The sequence below is a fragment of the Fusarium tjaetaba genome (genome assembly GCF_013396195.1).
Source record: "Fusarium tjaetaba strain NRRL 66243 chromosome Unknown NRRL66243_c0000282, whole genome shotgun sequence".
NCBI classification, from domain to species: Eukaryota; Fungi; Ascomycota; class Sordariomycetes; order Hypocreales; family Nectriaceae; genus Fusarium; species Fusarium tjaetaba.
Window position 1 is genome coordinate 19,750 of NW_023501478.1, and position 18,869 is coordinate 38,618.

Genomic DNA, 18,869 nt, shown 5'->3' on the forward strand with positions numbered 1-18,869 from the left:
TCTCAAAAGCTCGGTACTTAAGTAATAACATCTGATGTTCATTCTTCCATGCTCCAAACACAATTTCTCATGTCAGCCCCTTGGAAATCCGCTACTAACTACTTGATAAAATGCCACCCAATCAACCAAAGCAATTTACCGCCAGGATTCTTCGCATGCCGTCCGTCTTTCCAATCATCTAATCCCACAACATACCCCACTGTTCTACAAACCAAGCACCTACTTCTCCTTCACCTCATCCTTCTGAATCGCATTAATAGCAGCGAAGAAAGTCCGCAGAAAAACCTCATAGTCATACTTTGTAAGCGGTCTCGTCGCCTCCTCATCCTTATTATGGGTGATCTCCGCCGCCATGCTATCAATGTGCTTCTCCGTAGCCAACCTAACAATCTTCTGCGGCTTTCCACGTGTCTTCTGCGCCTGCGCAAATCTCTTTGCGATGCACTTCTTGATTATCTCGGTGGTTTGTCTCTCGCTCACTTGGTCTTCGCAGTGATAAATGGTTACTAACCACTTCGCTTGCATGTACTCCTTGAGGATCCTGTTGTTAAGCGCCTCGGCTTTTGCTTGGCCTAGCTCAAGTCGAAGAGTTTTGAGTTCAGCTGCTTCGCTGCTCTCGATTTGTAGAGGTGAAGAGGATCGACGACGCTGCAGGGATGGATAAGATAGGTCTGGGTGGGTGTTACCTCTAAGAGGCAATACCTTGCCCTGACGATCCATGAAGGGGGAATCATCAACGCCATAGAATCTCCAGGCGAGAATAACTGTCCCGGCCTTCTCGATCAAGTCAAATGAGTCCTTGTATATTGAGAAGATTGACAAAGCAGCTGATCGTGGCTGGCCATCTTCGGGATTGCTCCGCAGCAATTTGTAGTACTCCACTTCTGAAGTAACCACCATGGCCACCATCCCAGCGTCAATACGCTCGATCGGAGCAACTGCGCAGAGACAAGGGGTGATGTCCGTGAGAGCCATCAGGCGCACCTTGATGCTGTTCTTGTAGGCGTCAAAAATGCATTTGACAAGTGTGTCGGTTGAAAGAGCTGGAAGAGGCCGTGGGACTGCAAAAATACCGTCATAGTCCTGGATGATGAGATTGTCGTCTCTGTAGGAGTCGAGACTTCTAGGGAGTTCCATCGCAGCGGGTTCTCAGCGCAACAGTACTAGACTTGAGAGGACGTTTTATCGTTGAGGATGTACTATGAGGCTGAGTTGCAATTGTGTGGGATGGCTGTATCCAAGCCTTGCGTTATGTCTTTGATACTTATAATTTAGTGTTTTCTTGCCAGGTATATGAACATACTCAATGTTCTGTCGTGGAATCGGAACCGTTGCTGGTTCTCAACAATGGGATTGTGCATGTAAGTTTAAGGGTGAGTGCAGGCCGTAAAGGGCCCGTAGGAAAGAACAAATGACCCAAAGAATGGAAACGACTACCTTGACTTCTTGCTCTGCTCAACTCTTACTGCGCAATGTGAAATCAAGTAATCAAAGGGGAAATGACTGCAAGCAGCTGTTGGATGGAAATGAGGTCAGAATAAAAGAAGTGACAACCATTGAGCTGAGAACAGGTTTCGAACACATGGAGGTAGGGGCCTGGGCGTGGTAGACCGAACAGTCTGTGTTGACACTGCCAGGACGCGTTCGGGAATACCCTTTGAGCCAGAGGCAGCGAACAAGATGAAGTGCCACTGGAACAAAAGACCTGCCAGTGCCATTGAAGAAGAGAATGAACAGATGTTCCACTCCATATATAATGTTTTGATCCTGGACTGAAACTCTTCGGTTCAAACATCTTATCAACAACCTCCATCCGAGAACCCGATCAACACTACCTCACTTTCACCATCAAGAACCTCCCAATACTACTCTTCATCAAAGATCAATCTACCTTTCATCCCATCTTACTGCCCATCATGGCTCCCTCAACACCCATAACCTACCCAACCAAGATGTCCCCCAGCATCCAAGCCACCTTCAAGCACCACAACGCCCTCCCCCTCTCAGACCGCGAAAAGCCCCTCTTCGTAATCGACGTCGCAACCGTCAAAGACACCGTCCGCGACTTTATCGCCTCCATGCCATCTACAGCCAACATCGACGTCGTGCACTTCGGCGCCGTCAAGGCCTGCGCCGCTAAACCCGTCACCGACGTGTACGACCAGCTCCGATGTGGTTTTGATTGCGCTTCCAAGGGTGAAGCCAAACCTCTTGTTGACCAAGGTATCAATCCTGCTCGTATTTCACTTGGGAATTGCAATCTTCCTACTAATGAGCTTGAGTGGGGTATTGATGTTGGGATTCAGTATTTTGCTGTTGATAGCACTTCGCAGGTGCACCGTATGCTCGAGGCAGCGGGTCGTGTTGCTAAGCGAAAGGGTTGTGAGGTGGCTACTATTCTCGCTAATATCAAACCCTTCTGTCGTCTTCTCTGTTCTGGAAAAGGTTCTGACAAGCCTTTCTCCGCCAAGTTCGGTGTCGACCCCGAAATGGCCTTTACTGTCATCGAGGAAGCTCAGGCGCATGGTCTCACTTTCATCGGTCTCTCTGGTCATCCTGGTACCCAGAACCTCGCTACCGATGCTTTCGTCCAGTTCGCCAAGCTCTTCCGTGGTGTCTTTGACCGTGTCAAGACTGAACTCGGAATCACTATGACTCTGGCTAACATTGGTGGAGGATGGGCTGGTATCTCTACCAAGACTGCCCCTTCTTTCGCCGACTACAATAAACCCACCATCAACATCTTTTCCTCCGTCTTTGCAGACTGGCCCGTCAAACTTATCATGATGACCGAGCCCGGACGAGCTTTCATCTCCAAGGCTGGATGGCTTCAGACCCATGTCATCAACGTCTCAAAGCACACCGCTGGTGCTTCTATTTCGCGCGTCTTTCTCTCCGTTGGTACTCTCCACGGATTGAACGAGGCCAACAAGATTTCCTTCGAGTGGCACACTTCTGCTCCTTCTGAGAAGACCAAAGCTTGTGTTCTGTATGGTGCTAGCTGTGATAGCTCCGACATCATCCTTGGAAAGGACGCCAATGGAAGGGAGAAGACTGTTGATCTTCCTGATGTGCTTGCTCCGGATCACCTCGTCTGGGTCTATGGTCCTGCTGCCTATGGGCCCGACTACTCAACTTCCTTCAACGGCGTTCCTCCCCCCAAGGTCGTCTACATCAACTCCAAGTAGGGAACTACATACTCAACTCGCTAAGCTGGGAACCGTACGTGGGTGATGTACTACTGTATTTGGCGTTCGGTTTTGCGAGACATGAAGATTAGATACCCCATCCTAGAAGAATAGGATACACTGCTTTGCATTTTCTGTGCAGCGATAGCGCACTGCTTGTATTTAGGAAATCCCATAGCGCACACAAATGACGTATTATCTCTAAAACATTTTATTCCCTTGAAACTGTGACGTTGTGAGCATGACAATGTACATGACAGTGTAATGCTGATTGAAATTGCCGACCAAATGAATGAGTGAGTCGAGCCAGTTCCCCAAGGGTGGGTCTACCGCCAAGGCAAGCAGTGTGATTGGTCATATTCATGTGAGATGCCCTTAGAAAAACAGCGTAGCAGTAGAATTATTGTTCTGACATCAGCCGGTTCCAAATAGTTAATTACACATAGTACCGAGTAATAGCACTACGGACAGACAGTATCTATGAGAAACCGAAAGCCTACAACGGACTCATGGGAGTGAGTAAAAAAAATGTCCATTTTACTACATGAAGCTAGATCAAACGACAGCAACGGGTACACCGCCCCTCTCACTGCATCCAAGCTCTGCACATAAATAGCTACGGAAAGAATTAAAGCACGACAGGATTTATCCAAGCAACAAATCATCAATATACACCAATCGCCTCACCAACAACACTGCAAAAGATCCCATCTGGGTCAAACTTCTCTCGAACTGCTTTGAAACGAGCAATGTGCTGGACTCTCACATTAGCATTCTAGTCCCAGTCTCTGGAAATAAACTTACATCAGGGTCGAGATTCTTGGCGGATCGCTCAAACACCTCTCTTGTATTCTTGGTCCAATGCGGACGACATGGGAATTCATCAATGAGTGTTTCCGCAAGTTTGTGATCTGTTAACAGTCAGCTGAATCTTCCCTACTGATCCGTGGAGCCAACTTACAAAATGGTTCGTTGTATCGTAGTCCATCGCCGATACTTGGTTTATAAGACGGGAAGTCCAACATAATAGCACCTTTATCCCAATCAGCGCCATCAGAGGTACCGTAGGTCACCTGACCAAGCAGATCGAAATACGGTCTGCCGAACTTGATGTTGATGCCACTTCTGTAAGTCGATGCCATAAACTTAAGTTTCTTGGCCTCATTGTCAAAAAGCTGACGAACCCTCTTCAACATTGCATTCGCTTGAGTAACGGGGAACGCAAGTTCAAGAGTATACCCGTGGATACCGTATTCCCAAACTGGTTTCTGGTCAGGATACAGACCGCCGATGAGAACGTCGTAGTTCCATCCGTAGACGGGCCACTTGGTGATGGGCTCATTGGTCGTCTTTTCGCGAAAGTTGGGGTTTTCCCATTGCCCGAAGAGGATCTCTTCTGCTAGGAGATTGGAGAGAGCGACGCCTTTTCCGGTGTTCCAAAGAGCTGTGATGGCGCCAGCTTCGAGTTGGGTTATTGAGAATGTATTCTGGAAACCTTCTTGGTCGCTTTGATTGGTGGGGATGACGTCATAGTACCGCCAGTGGAACTTCTTCTTGTGAGGCCACCACTAATATCCTTTAGTTCCAGTCAAGAAGAAAAAGGGAGTACTCACCCAAAGATTGGCTGTAGCGTACGGCGAAATCATACCGTAGATGTCTCCATCAAGAACATCAGCCTCATCCAGCGTCTTCTGATCAGCGTAGACCTTGAAGTCGGGATAGATCTTGAACTCCATCCTCACAATGACACCAAGGAGACCAAGAGATGTCGAGGCAGCAAGCCACTCATCACTATCATCACGCTCCAAGTGTCGCAGTTCACCATTGCCATCAATGATATCCAGAGACAATACACCAGCGGCAACCATAGAATCCTCCCGAATAGAAGATCTATGCGCGCCCATGGCTACACAGCCCGCGAGAGTGATATTCCAATTGACAAGAGTATATCCCGCAGACGCACCGCGCTGATGCAGGTAATCTGCGAGCTGTAGGAACGTCACACCCGCTTCGATCATCACAGTACCTGCGTCGAGGTCTAGATCGTAGATCTTGTTGACATTCTCTGTACGAATGATGACGGTGTTGGGATCATCGGAACACATTGTGTCGTACCACATATGTGCTTTTCCAGACGCGCGAACTCTTTGGCCTGCTTTGATGGCATTTTGAACGGTGTTTTGTATGTCCTTGACACTAGTGGCGTCATGAACGGTTGAAACGTTATTACAGGCTGGGAAACCGGGGCCGTCGAAGGTGTTGTACGTGAGAGCTTTGGCCCCAACGGCCAAAGTCAATGCGGCCAAGCATCGAAACACTGCCATGGTGAAGAATTGATAAACCACTGGCAATAGCAACTAGCTTCAGTAGTCTAGAAGTAATCCTACCGTATTTAAGCTTATCCAATAACTAAGACATAGAGTTAATTACACTCCGATAAGCGAGTCCCATGTGAAAGTCTAGCACAGCGCCGAGCAAAAGCTAAATCCCCGCGTAAGGTTGCATTTACTAAACCTCGAGTTGGGCGATCGACATCGTTAGATGATGGGCTATAGGTCGCTTCTGGCAGGTCCCCTGCCCAGGATGGCACTTTACCCGGGGAACTGGCCAAGTGCAATAGTGTTCCTGGTTTATTACCCCAGAATGGGCAGTTCCGTGATCTGCTGACGTCTTGATTCGGTAGGGTTTGCATGAACCCTCGTCGTATATGCCGCTTTGTTAACGTTACCCCGCGTTTTTAACTTGATTATTGGTGAGGCACAGTCAATGAGGAACTGAGCATGGCCAAGTTCACTTCGGCTTGATCGATGAATGTCAACTAGATGTTCAGAAACGTAAGTCCAATGTACGAGGCGCTCCGGAGATCAGCATGACCCGCTCGCAATATCGAGGCAAAGTCTCGGGTATCAACCGAGGACTCGGAATGAAGCCAACTTGACTTTCAGGCTCAATGAAAGTCATTTATGGGACATGACAAGTGTTGTTTTTGATCTGGTAATATCTTCGTGTGGCTGCTTAATTCCTTCTTATAACATTTATTCTCTATGAAATTCCATTCGACCAAACCTGACAGTTTAAACTTTCATCAGCGTTGAAAACGACTGCCTACCCAATGAAAGACTCCTCACGGCCCCCATTTTCAACCGACAGGCGGTCAACGGCTGCGGGGTCGGACGCGGGACAACGATATTCCCGTGCAGCCTCTTCCATCATAGCAAAAGTATAACGCCACTCAAGCTCTCCCTTCATCATTACGATCGTAACAGCACAAGAAGCAAGCATTGAGATACCAAAAGACAGCTTCAATTGGAGACGCAATTGCCCAAAATGCCGCGCATGAATCTCGGCCTCCCCTACAACCACTGCAGCCACTCCCCCTGCCCAGCTGGCTTCCAAAGCCCCAACCTTCTCCGCTGCGGAGCTTGTCAAACCGTCAAGTACTGCGGCAAACCGCACCAAAAGACAGACAGACCACGGCACAAGGTCCAATGCATTCCTATCAAGCAGACCAAGGACAAACTCACTGAAGAAGAAGCCAAGCTACGCGCCAATCCCGGCGACGACACTGATGGCAATCCTTTCGATAATAGTGTCGGCCTCTTCTGGTTCTTCAAGAGTACTCGGCCTTACATGCAAGCGCGCCACGATTACATCACTGCTATTCTCAACGTCCGCACCGGAGAAGCCATTGAGATTGCCCTTAAGGAATCTCTTGAGATGCTACGTCTTTGTCGAGGCGACAATCTTGGCGTTCGGTCACAAATTCCTGCGCTGTATCTCCGACTTGGAAGGGATCAGGAGGCCTACGATTTCATCAAGTGGTATGCTGTCAAAGGCGACTCTAAGTACAACTGGCGGGACATGAGCTTGCAGTTCCTTGACCTACAGGGAGAAGATGCATTCGAGGCTGTTATCGAGAAACCTCATTATTACGATGTTTCCTTCAAAATGGCCCTGACGTTGATCAAGATCCGTCTGATGAAGGATCTAGAGTCGCTGCAGAAGTTTATACAGAAGAAGCCTAATGCAACTGGGGAGGAAAGGTATGATTATTTAGAAGAGGAGGCTATGAGTGACATTCTTCAACAGCGAGCGGATATTGTTGCACGAGATGATTACAAGGACTTGATTGCTGAGCTGAAGAGTCAGGTACTACAGTTGTACAAGATGGTCAGGGAGGATAACAAACATATCTGGCCGGGCATTGAGAACCCGAACTTGTATGCGTATGATGTACCGAGCGCTTATTCTCCTGGGTCGCGGCAGGAGGCGGTGCTTATCTTTCGCCAGTCGTGGTATTCTTGGTCAGAGACGGAGCCGGCGATACAGCATATCAGGGGGATTATCAGTGCTGATAGGTAATGAATCTGGCGTGTGCACGAGCCAGCGCAAAGATAATAAATGTACCTCAAATGAGTTCATTCAATGCCGAGAAAGCTGCCTTATTCAAGACTTTGGTATCGAATCATGTGTCGGGCCGAGTTTTCGTCGCAGCTAAAACACGGGGCTAAGCATTTTATGGGGTGCGCTTTGACTTTACGTCCGGTAAGCCTGACACAGCCGATCACGGAACAAAACCCCATAAACAACCATGATCGACAACGGATCCGGCTAGCGAGAGTGATTTTCGGTTAGAACGTCGCGAGTCAGTTGAAACACGAGTCAGACCCGACGCCATGGTCAGACTTAAACCCGTAGCTCAGCCAATAGCTTGATTGATCGATTGGAAACCATCTACTAAGCCAATAGTAAGGGGAAAATATGGAGTCATCACGGCATTGAGACGAGATGATGTACCGAGAAGGATCGGCCACGTGTGGTCGGATGAGTGTGCCGAAGAGGAACGGGGAGAAACGAGACTAATACAACTTGGGGGATTCTTGCGAGGGAGTTTGTTTGAGATTGTGGATTATAGGGGTGATCATAGATGATGGTGTTGAGACTTGTGGCTGTAAGCTTAAACCAGCAGAGAGAACTTACTATAAGTATCCAGCTGCAAAACCTTCAGTTTCAATCCTCCTCAGCATTCATCACAAACATTCAACAAGTCTTCGCCATGCTTTCCCAAATCATCACCTTCCTCGCCCTCACAGGCATCGCAACCGCAGCTCCCAACCCCAGAGCCGCAAAGTGCACATCCTACACAATAATCAACACCCGCGGCACCGGCGAACTCCAAGGCCCCTCCGCTGGCTTCCGCACTATGAACTCCCAAATCACATCCCAACTCCCCGGCGGCAAGATCTACAACACCGTATACCCCGCAGGCTACGACCAAAACTCGGCGTCAGGCACACAAGACATCATCCGCGAGGTCAAGAGCGTTCTGGCGAGTAACCCTAGTGAATGCTTCATTCTGGAGGGATACTCCCAGGGCGCAGCGGCGACGGTGAATGCGCTGTCGCAGTTGACTGGTAGTGCGGGTGATGCAGTGAAGGGAGTGTTTTTGATTGGGGATCCGTTGCATAGGAGTGGGTTGGCGTGTAATGTTGATAATAATGGGGGGACGACCACGAGGAATGTTAATGGGCTTCAGGTTCTTGCGGGAGGGAGTGTTCCGCAGAACTGGATCTCTCGCACGCTTGATGTTTGTATCTTTGTAAGTTTTTATGAAGTTGGGTTTTTGGGAGTGGTTACTAATGTGATTAGGGTGATGGAGTTTGTGATACGACGCATGGCTATGGAATCAACGCTCAGCACCTTCAGTATCCGAATGATGCGGCGACTCAGAAGCTTGGAACGAACTTTGTTGTCAAACAGTTGAGTGGGTAAGGAGCTTGTTTGCCGGAAATGTTTGTTTTGTGTATCTAGTATCGGGAATGGCGATGTACATAGTAATTTAACAGTCAAAGTTGAAGTCTCAACAGTCCCTGCACGATAACAACAAGTTCTTCTTCAAGGTCCACGGACGCATGTTAATTGGGTTTCACTTCCAACTGCACGAAGTAGCCTTAAGGTCACTCCAGTCCATCCAATCAGGCTCGCGTATCATATGGACTCGACAATTTGCAATGGGGCTACAGACTAGTTTCCCTATCGGTTCTCCAATCAAAGCGCTGAAAAGATGATAGCTAACTTTCTTGGGAAACACAGTCGAGCTGCCCATCTGTCCAGTTGCAGGTCGATGATATCTCGCACGAATGATTGGACTTCTGAAGAAGCTGTCGAAAGGTTACCAAAATTATATACGAAATACAGCCCCGGATAATCTTGTAAGGTCAAGTCTCTGAGTTCAAGTTGTTTGCTTATTCCTTCGGAAATAAATAAAGCATGTGTGATTGTGACTGGCCGTCCTGTGCAATCTTTCTATGTCGAGGTTGGATGTAAAATGCCACCTTCAATTCGCTCTAGGGTGAGGCAATTACGGGCATGGTACCAGCCTCTGCCCCGCCTCTTGTGCAACCGATGTGGTTAGAAACATCTGTTAAAGTCGGGCCATTTGACAAAATAAACTGGACAGGCTTGCACATCATATCCAGTTGGAAATGCTCTGTTACTTTTGCCCCGCCTTTAGCGCTATCCCCCAGCAGATTCCTTTCTGTGGCCATGTCATGCAACTCTTCGGAGACTAGTTGATCCGTTCCTTGGAGCCAGTGATGAGCTTTTCCCCTCATGCGAGTCTCAGAATTGCTTTGCTCAAACCCCACCATTCGTTCATTCAATTGATCAGTCACATCGTCACATCCAGAGCAATCGCAACCACGTGCGACAGTCTCATTGTGTCTCACCAAGATATCTGCCCTGCTCTTCATCACAAACCATCCAAAACCTCTGCCTTCCGACCGCTGGAATCACTAAACCAAGAGGCTGCTCCAAATACCGCCTCCGTCATCATGCCACCAAAACCACTAAAAGGAGGTGAAACCGTGGGCAGCATCCTCGTCGGCGGCACACTCTACGCCATCGCGGTGTCAGGCCTGGCAAGTCTACTTGAGAACACAAACGACAACAAAAAAGAGAGTAAAGAAGAGCCCAAGCCAGCAGAGCCCAAGAAAGCAGAGCGAAACTGGTTCCAAAGACAGTTAAAGGAACCCGGCTACTACATGAAACAAGTTGAAGAGCAATTCAAGGAGGTCAACGATGAGATGAATGCTAAGAGGAAAGCAGATCCACCAAAACATTATAATACGATTTTTGAATTAAGTGAGCAAGATCGCTTGCAAGCAGAAAGAATGCTGAAGCCTTGAGTAGTTACGCAGGCTAATACAATAATGCAACTTGCTTTCGGATACCGCGGTTTTAGTTGTGTGTGATGCCTTGGGGAATTGATTCGTGAGTGATAATCATAAGTTCGATGCATTCGGGCGAGAACGCGGCGCTGTGACAGTAGTGGATGGTCCGTTGAAGTGGTAGAGTTCGCGATCAAACCTGCCAACATGCCATGGTATTTTCATGATCTCATAATGAGAGGCCATAACAGCTGGCTTGATATCCCTTGCTGATCCGCGTATAACGAACATGCACCTGCACATTATTGTCTGGCTCCCAATGCACTGTCACAGAACAATTGATGAGAGACAAAGGAATATACATCGCGTACTTCATGAACAGGCGAAACAAGAACAAGAGTGATGCCGGGAGTGATAAAGATGGAAATCTCAGTCCCCAACCAATTCTCAACCTTTCAACTTACCATCCGACACCATCATGAATTGCAATACAGATCCCTACGTGCTAGGCCGACAGTTGCAGCGATTCCGCCGAGGCAACCCAGATGACACCCGAGTCATCTGGACCGAATATGATCTCTACTACTTCACCCTCTGCACACTATCAGCTTCCGAAGAGGGATATCCTCTTGAATGGCGATACGATGCGGTACGTTTACGATCCAGCCGCGCTCAGTGGAGGACTCTAATGGCGGACCGACATCCGTATGATGATGTCATGGAAGAGTGGCTTTCGAACTGGCGACAGCCAATCATTGAGAAGTGGCGTCAAGAGCGGGCTGCGAGTGAGAGGCGGTTTTGGAAGCGGTTCTGGGGTCCTTTTTCGAGGTGAGTGATATGATCTGTTAAGTTACGGTGATAGCCAGAATGCTACCTGGAATGAATTTGGAGACAGGGCGGGGGGATATAATATGGCTGAGAGGTGATTAAGATACTGCGCATCACCCTCCAGTGTGTCGTAAAGTTGAGTGTACGGAGTAATCGTGAGGATCATACTCCGTGTAAACCCACGAAATCGAGTAGCGTCTGTGGATCCAAGCTACGGAGTGCTGCGGCCGTCTGGCCAATTGCGAGATCTTCTCTCTCACCTTGGCCTATCAGCTGCTACGAAAAACACTGGAAAGGTCCACAGGCGCTACTCAATTTTGCGAGTTTGTTTATTTACTGGTGATGGGCTTGTTGACTCTGTCGGTACTTGGTGAAAACATGAGAACTGTTAGATAGATAAAAGACATCAGAATAACTCCATTAATATAATCCAGTCACCTATGTATCCTGAATATATATAAAGAAAATATAATCTTGACAATAAATAAACAGAAGAGCCAGAGTAAAATAAAATAACACTAACATGCGGCAACCCAAGCCGCAGCCAGAACCGCGCTTTCTGCAAAGTTCAAATAGTACAGAAAGCATTCAAACCCCTCAATTCACAAATTTACTAAATGCTTATTTACTTTTTAGACAGGTGATCAAAGAGCCGTCCTACTCCACAGATAACTGCACAAGGTACGATACACAGAAAAATTACCCATCCCATGTTAGTATTGCCCCAGTATCCAATTGCCGACACCTCATTCGTAGAAGCCTTCCACTGGACGATCTTGAAGTAACTCTGCAGGAACATATGACTGAATCTGAAATGAAGCGAAAGAACAAAATCATCGTGGTGTTTCCAAGCTAGCATCTTGACGATGGAGGTACTGCTGACGGCACTGATCGTGGTGTAGACGAGTACCCCGCTTACCCAAAGTAAACAGAGAAGATGCTGAAGCTTGGAGTATTGGGTTAACAGGCGTGTGATTAACGTCGGTGATGATGGAATACCGATCAAGACGTCGATGTCGATGTCGATGTCCATTTTATCTGGGTCGGGATAGGATTTAGGTTGGTTGCCGCTTTGGCGGGGGTTTGAACGATTGAATAGTGACATTTTGAGTGGTAATAAAGTATTCAAGCGAAATAAGAGATACGTCGCGAAGTCAGGGCAATTGTATTATTGACCGCGAAATGCCAAGGCTGATTGAAGCTGAGATGTTGCTGCTGTTTCTGCATGTTGTTCTACATGGAACTGGGTCTTATCAAGTACCGGTTGGCGGATGAACAGACATGGTGTTGACCATCGACCAAAGCCCTTTGACGTGAGCACTGCCATTCTGAACAATGGTCCTTTGCATGGGGAAAGGCATAGTGAGCATTGTTTGGGCGACAAATAGGCACAATGTCGTTTTACGGGTTGACCGCAGTGAACATATGAGTCTCTTTGAGCGGCAGATATCCGCGCTTGCGGAATGATCCCGCAGTCATTGTTGAGGTCTAAAAATAACCCCCACCCAGAGAATTAATTGAAACCCAATGCCACAGACTTAAGGACAAAGACTCATTTAAAATAGCGAGCCTGCGATGCAATTCTATATATAGTGATCTTGCTGCTTTCTTCGTATTTGTCTGCGATAGCTCTGTCTGAAAAGTGCGATGTGCAGTTCCCATTATGTGCCAGAACCTCGAGTTTTTTAGAGCGCTTACAGAAGCGTTGACCAAGATTGGTGACTCGGTTGATTGATGGAGATTGGTTCACCATGAACTTGAATTGACTTTGGTCTATTTACATGACGGTAAATAGATATGCGCCTTGCATCTCAATTAAAGACAGGTTAAATCCCGACATGATGCAAGATAATGATTCCTGCCATAGTAGGCTTGATATCTCTGTTACCAATGATGTCCAACGTATCTAAGTATTTCCAGAATTTTCGCGACCATCATTAGATAACCAGAAGATATGTAAAGCTATGTAACAGTAGTGCTGCCTATGCCTCCCTGGAAGCAAGATCCTGATCTCAGTTGCTATAGGGTAAGCAATATCTACTCAATGCAGTAGATAACGCAAACATGGTATTATCCCCATGAAACTTGGTCAATTCAATCCGGGACAAAGAGCCGATCTCTAGCCTTTTAAAAATAGACGTCGCGTATGTCGCACGACATGTATACTCCAGTTGAACATTGTCGCGGAGCGATGTACCTTAAACGATCGCTTAATGCAATACCGGGTCTTTTGCTCGCTTGAACTGCCTGATTGAGATTGGATCATGCATTTAAGCAAGAAAAAAGATACATTGTCCAAAATGCGGTCTACTGCAGGCACGAAAGCTTAAAAAACCTACTAAGCCCTACAGCAAGCTTAGGTCCAGTTCCATTGACGTTACCCCTCAGCTCAGCTTCTCCGCACCGGCTGCAGATCAACACTACCCAGACATCTGATTGACACCAAGCGGGGTCATGGAGCGAACAGGCCGGCAATCCCTATCTCGGACTGGTATAGCTGAGAAAGGCTGTGATTTTAGTATCTCCTGTTTGTCTCTTGTGTTTAGCAACCGCATTGTAAAAACGATATAACTAAGCACTGCAGAGGTTTCGCACGGAATCTGGTTATCTTAATCTAGCTTTATTAGAGACAGTCAATTAAATACAAGGCAGAGTCTTATATCTCTCCGCGGACTGTCCCTGCTGCGTAATTGAAACCTGTTTATTTATTAGGAGTATTTAATATCTATGTAATATTGCTTGTCAAACGACAGTTATCGCTGTGCTATGTCCTCTGGTAGACTGGATCTTATCTAGTCTCACTGTAGATTTATTCTTTGAGACTTTTGGAGTTATAATTAGGTTGTTGGTTTTTTGATATGCTGACTCTGGGAGATGGGTGCAGGGTAGTCGACTTAGACTTGGTGGAATTCTCATTAGCGAAGATAAAGTCATATAGCATTGTGTCCCGTATGATCCTGCCACTCAATCACTCACTATTCAACAGTCGCAGCCTCGTACCTTACAGTTCACCATCAATCAACCACGCCTGCTTACTTGAAGTTGCTGTCTTGCTCGAATTGACCCCCCCCTTCCTGGCCGAGACACCTCGGTCGTTAGGAAAGGTGACAGTTTAATACTGGTACGATCAACAGCAAGCAAGTTTATAAGGAAGGTTGGTCAATAAATTGCGTATTGGCATTTTCTATGCCATATCATGCCGTGAACGTTGAATCATTGGTGCTTATCGACTTGTCGCAAGGTGTATTCCTTACTGTCTCTCATCTACTGCTGTTCTGTAAATGTTTCCAACGCATGACATCTATCATCCACTTAATCGGGTCTGTAGGAAGTGAATAGAAGATAGGCGTTAATAAGGTCACGGCAGGTTACGCGATAGAACCAGGAGACACGAGCATTAACAATTTCTGCTGATGCTGGCGGCACACAGAATTAATCAACCGATCCTACATCTTCTTACGATCTGAATTGGAGAAGTACGAAAATCTGGGCTCTTTTCTATATCTAGATTGGCCTTGGTTGGCGTTGCACGATCTGCTGTGCCGACAACGGTTGGATACATTGCAGCTCGCTCGACTGAGGACCCCCGGAATGCACGGGGTCAATCTCATGTGATACAGCTGCCCCGAGAGAAATAAACAGGCACTTCAGGAGCGAAAGTAATTGAATGACAAGCCAATTAGACTTAGCAAGACTCATGCCGCCGTTGGTCAAGTGGCGAATGCCTACTTGATCTCCCTGACCTCTGTCGGGGCAGTAACTGGAACATGACTGATTGCAAAACGCGTCAATAAAGTGCACTCGCGTCTGAGAATGCGAGTGGTGACGAACTGACCGCTTCTTCCTGGTTCTCGCTTGTTGTCCTCAGACACGTATGATTGCATGAAAGTGGATGTGGGGATGGTATTGATTGGTGGTCGAGTGCGCCATGTGGTGATAGTGGGGGGCTTGAACTTGATACCCGAGATGCCAACGGGCATCAACCTCAAAAGCATGTCCTTGGACGTTTTTTCTCATCACAATTCTTCCAACTTATCCCACACAGTCTGCGAGCATGGAAAGTTCGCCCCGGCCGTCCCCCCAACGGCGCCACGATCTCGCCGTAGTAAAACAACAACTCGTCGTCGTCGTCTCCGTCGCATCAACGCTCTTCGTCCTATGTCCAGAATGGCTACAGTTCTACAGAAACCTCGCAGTCATTCCTCTTCTAGCTTGGCTTACGGCCAAAGGCTTCGACTTGGTTATTATGCTGAATGATAAATGGGACAATGCGCCAGCTATGGTCAAATACTTTGTTCCCGTCGAATTTCCCCAGATCACACCTCCGTTTGAGAAGATGCGAAGTTTGGGGAACAAGCAGTTGGCAGTTGCGAGGACCAAATTTCGGCATTTGTCTTCGGAGGTGAAGGCTTTGGTTTTGATGGTGGTGAATTGGGTTTTGGAGCAGATTAGTGGCGGTGAGTCTGTTTGAAGATTGAAGCAGAGTCTGTGGTTAACAGAGTTCTAGATCAACCTGGAGCCGAGTCGCCAGTCTCCGAGGAGAGGAAAGCAAAGCCTGCGCCGAAACCAGATGAATGGGTGGCCGTGTTAGTCACGACACCGCTGATCAACGACGACGCCGGCATCGATTTCGGAACGAACACCATTGTGGAACTTGGTGAAGTAATTACCTGGGACCATACGCAGACAGCAACTCTTCCCGCCATTCTTCCACCATCCACTTTCCAGGTTCAAATGACACTTTGTCTGGTCCCCAAGAGCATATGGTATTCCCGCAAGACCGTCCTGGAAAAGTTCACAACCGGACTCTACTGGAGTCACCAGCCAGGACAACCTGCATGTCAAGGAGAACCATGGGATGAGGATAGAATTCGAAGTATCTCGAAAGTGCAGTTCATTGGACACGTGGAAAAGCACAGCAACATTGACAAGGTCAACAAATGTAAGTTATCAGCCCCTCTACACTACTCGAAAATGTTTCTGACCGTCTAAATGCAGGCTTCGAGTCTCTTCGTGAAGGATGGAACGATGTCAACATTTACTGGAGCGACATCGACTTTGCCATAATTTTCGCATTCCTCCTCGTCGGCACACCCTCAACCGAGATATGCAAGCAGCTCCTCGATCAATTCTCCAACCTGCGAGTCGAAAAGGCCAGTCGGAACAAGGAACTCAACCGCACGCGTTTGGGTGCAGGTGCAGCTGTCTTGACACTGTTGACAGGAGGATTAGCTGCTCCTATCACGATTCCAATGATGATGGGCGCCGAGATGACGACGTCAACACATGATCGGTACTTATGGAGTGAAAGAGTAAGAATGTGCAAAGAGCTTTTGGGTAGATATGAGAAACTGGAGGCCATCATTGAGGTGGAAGAGACAAAGGCTCCAAAGGCTATTGACCCGAGGGCAATTGACCCGAAGCCGTTCTTTTCGCCCAAGACTATGGAATCGAGCTGGTTTGTTGATGATAGTTGGTGATCGGATGTTTATGGCATTTAAAGGCGTTATGGATGGGGAAGCATCGAGATACAGATGCAGAGAGATTCAGTGATTAGACTGTTCAGACATTTGCTTTAGGGTAACAAGGTTAGAGCCACTGATGAAATCGATATCATGTCAGGCTGAGGGCGAGATGCATTACTTGGAGCGCTGTGACTGTCTCATTTGATATCAAATCACTCGAGGAGTTGCTCTAACATCGCTGAGGGTAAGTGTTAATGCGCACTTGTTGCAACTAGGACTCACATCAGGGCATACTCAGGATTGCGCCAAACCCACTCTCTATTACATGTTATGAGATCTATTCTATGAAGTACCAAGACACCTTCTAAGAGCAGACAAAAGAAAATGGAAAAGGAAACACAACAGTGACAGGCTTAGCTAAGGAGATCCATCACTCTAACAGTAAACCCAAACTTACATCGAACAACACATTTTCCCTTCATCTTCCCTTCCCACACCAACAAACCACCGTTCATCCTCTATTGTGAGTGAACCCTCGTATCTTGTGGCACATCACTCATTTAGCTGCCCGACTAAGGTTTGCGCGTATGGACCATCTCGTTAGCGTCGCGGCAAATGAATCTAGGTTGCAAGTTGAACCGAGCACCCTCAGCAGCTACAAGAGTCAGCAGGTCTATTCTTCAGAGAGTGTAGGTAACATACGAGGAGACTGATAGTAGAAAAAGAAGTTCCCGATGTGCACCTCACGATCAACAGCAACATACTCCATGTCGAGATTTTCGGCTGCTCTGGCGTAGCTGTAAGATGTTAGCCAATTTCATGTCAATTGAAGGAGAAACTTACATGGTTCCATGGATTTGGCCGGAGCCATAGCGATGAAGGGCGTCGCTGTCAATGGCAAGAGGAACTCGCTTGTCGTCGCTGAACTCATCGGTAGCCACTTCACCAGGGCCGCGGTCCCGCGCAACCGTGATAGCGACTTGGATGCTTCCCAAGGCCTTGATGCTGTCGGGGTCACTGATACCAGAGCCGTCGTCTGTCTGGAATGCTACGTTGGTGTTAGAAATGTGATCCATAAGTGCCGTGGCAGACTTACCAGGATGTCTGATGTCTTGAAAGACAGGGTTGTAAGTCTCACAAGAGCCACCCGAATATTCGCGGTGACAGTACGTAACAAGATCCTCAAACACTTTACCACCGCGAGTTGCGCTGACGATGAAACGTTTTTGGAAGAGCCGAGCATCGAAAGATTTCCCGTCGGCATAGATGGAGATGATGAGAATGGTCTTGCCCCAAGGGAACTTGAAGTCAGATGAGATTCTGAAGCGAATGGCAAAGCGGGAGTCAGCATGGGACTCAATGAAGCATTGATTGTGATTGATGAGTTGATGTCCGGTTGCGTCGATGAGGGGAGGGAAGTACGAGGGCTGGGGGATGTGCTCTGTGGCTAGCTCACCGTCCACAAGAACGGAGATGTTGAGGCCTGGGATAACAGGAAGGACTGCCATTGTGAGAAGCAGGAGAGTTTGTGTGAGGAACGGTGTATACGTTGAGGAGATGGGTCTTGGATAGAAGTAAAGGATAGAGATAACGTATCAGTGGGCAAAGGAAGACAAGAAGAGTGCAAGCTGGTGAGTAGACTGATGTCTTAAGTGCAACGGTTTCTGGAAAGGGAAAGATTCTGGAAGGGATGGAAGAACCTTAAAAGAGGAAGTGTCTAGCCCAATTTCATGGGTGCAGAGAACCGTTACGTCAGTTACCATCCCCTGGTACAGTTAGGTTCCTTGCATGGAACATCTCTAGAAGCTTGGGACACGCACAGAGGCAATACGTGACCTACAATTACCAGTTATCACAGGTTCTTGGCAAAAGCGAATGCGTTCATTGGAGGGACGACTGCTTCGTGGCTTGTTTACTGGTTTCGGTAACAGTTGAAGAATGCTTTTCAACGGCTTTAGCGTAGCATTGAATGCGTGTGGCTTGTAATTGAAGACGGTGAACTGTGGTTTAGACGGTCACGTTTGAGCTTATGATTGGCTATGTTAGAGAGAAAGAAGAAGTGGCTTGAAGCAGAGATGCTTTTGCAGGGATGTTTGCAGGGCCAGGGTCAGGGTCAAAGCACTGATTTTTGTGAAGGAAGAGATGCTCTGTTTTGTCCATTACATTGGGGCAGCTAAATTGAGATTATTCAGGAAACTTGTGTGCAACTCAGTGGATGG

At 47.6% G+C, this 18,869-nt stretch overlaps 7 protein-coding genes across 7 annotated transcripts; 4 read left to right on the plus strand and 3 right to left on the minus strand.

The window, feature by feature from the left end:
• Positions 1-219: 219 nt before the first annotated feature.
• Positions 220-1,137, minus strand: FTJAE_11516 (uncharacterized protein; the record flags this gene model as incomplete). Its single annotated transcript, XM_037344466.1, has 1 exon — positions 220-1,137. The coding sequence occupies one exon, from the start codon at positions 1,135-1,137 to the stop codon at positions 220-222; it is 918 nt and encodes a 305-aa protein (XP_037201426.1).
• A 779-nt stretch (positions 1,138-1,916) lies between these two features.
• FTJAE_11517 (ornithine decarboxylase) lies at positions 1,917-3,188 on the plus strand (the record flags this gene model as incomplete). Its single annotated transcript, XM_037344467.1, has 1 exon — positions 1,917-3,188. The coding sequence occupies one exon, from the start codon at positions 1,917-1,919 to the stop codon at positions 3,186-3,188; it is 1,272 nt and encodes a 423-aa protein (XP_037201427.1).
• Positions 3,189-3,852: 664 nt separating this feature from the next.
• FTJAE_11518 (D-arabinono-1 4-lactone oxidase) lies at positions 3,853-5,512 on the minus strand (the record flags this gene model as incomplete). Its single annotated transcript, XM_037344468.1, has 4 exons — positions 3,853-3,942; positions 3,993-4,099; positions 4,150-4,756; positions 4,802-5,512. The coding sequence occupies 4 exons, from the start codon at positions 5,510-5,512 to the stop codon at positions 3,853-3,855; spliced, it is 1,515 nt and encodes a 504-aa protein (XP_037201428.1).
• Positions 5,513-6,515: 1,003 nt separating this feature from the next.
• On the plus strand, positions 6,516-7,550 carry FTJAE_11519 (uncharacterized protein; the record flags this gene model as incomplete). Its single annotated transcript, XM_037344469.1, has 1 exon — positions 6,516-7,550. One exon carries the CDS (start codon positions 6,516-6,518, stop codon positions 7,548-7,550), a length of 1,035 nt encoding a protein of 344 aa, XP_037201429.1.
• A 694-nt stretch (positions 7,551-8,244) lies between these two features.
• On the plus strand, positions 8,245-11,189 carry FTJAE_11520 (cutinase; the record flags this gene model as incomplete). Its single annotated transcript, XM_037344471.1, has 4 exons — positions 8,245-8,787; positions 8,838-8,956; positions 9,901-10,331; positions 10,852-11,189. 4 exons carry the CDS (start codon positions 8,245-8,247, stop codon positions 11,187-11,189), a joined length of 1,431 nt encoding a protein of 476 aa, XP_037201430.1.
• A 4,050-nt stretch (positions 11,190-15,239) lies between these two features.
• FTJAE_11521 (uncharacterized protein) lies at positions 15,240-16,665 on the plus strand (the record flags this gene model as incomplete). Its single annotated transcript, XM_037344472.1, has 3 exons — positions 15,240-15,642; positions 15,693-16,127; positions 16,184-16,665. The coding sequence occupies 3 exons, from the start codon at positions 15,240-15,242 to the stop codon at positions 16,663-16,665; spliced, it is 1,320 nt and encodes a 439-aa protein (XP_037201431.1).
• A 557-nt stretch (positions 16,666-17,222) lies between these two features.
• On the minus strand, positions 17,223-18,158 carry FTJAE_11522 (uncharacterized protein; the record flags this gene model as incomplete). Its single annotated transcript, XM_037344473.1, has 4 exons — positions 17,223-17,305; positions 17,353-17,447; positions 17,494-17,698; positions 17,747-18,158. The coding sequence occupies 4 exons, from the start codon at positions 18,156-18,158 to the stop codon at positions 17,223-17,225; spliced, it is 795 nt and encodes a 264-aa protein (XP_037201432.1).
• Between the last annotated feature and the right edge of the window lie 711 nt (positions 18,159-18,869).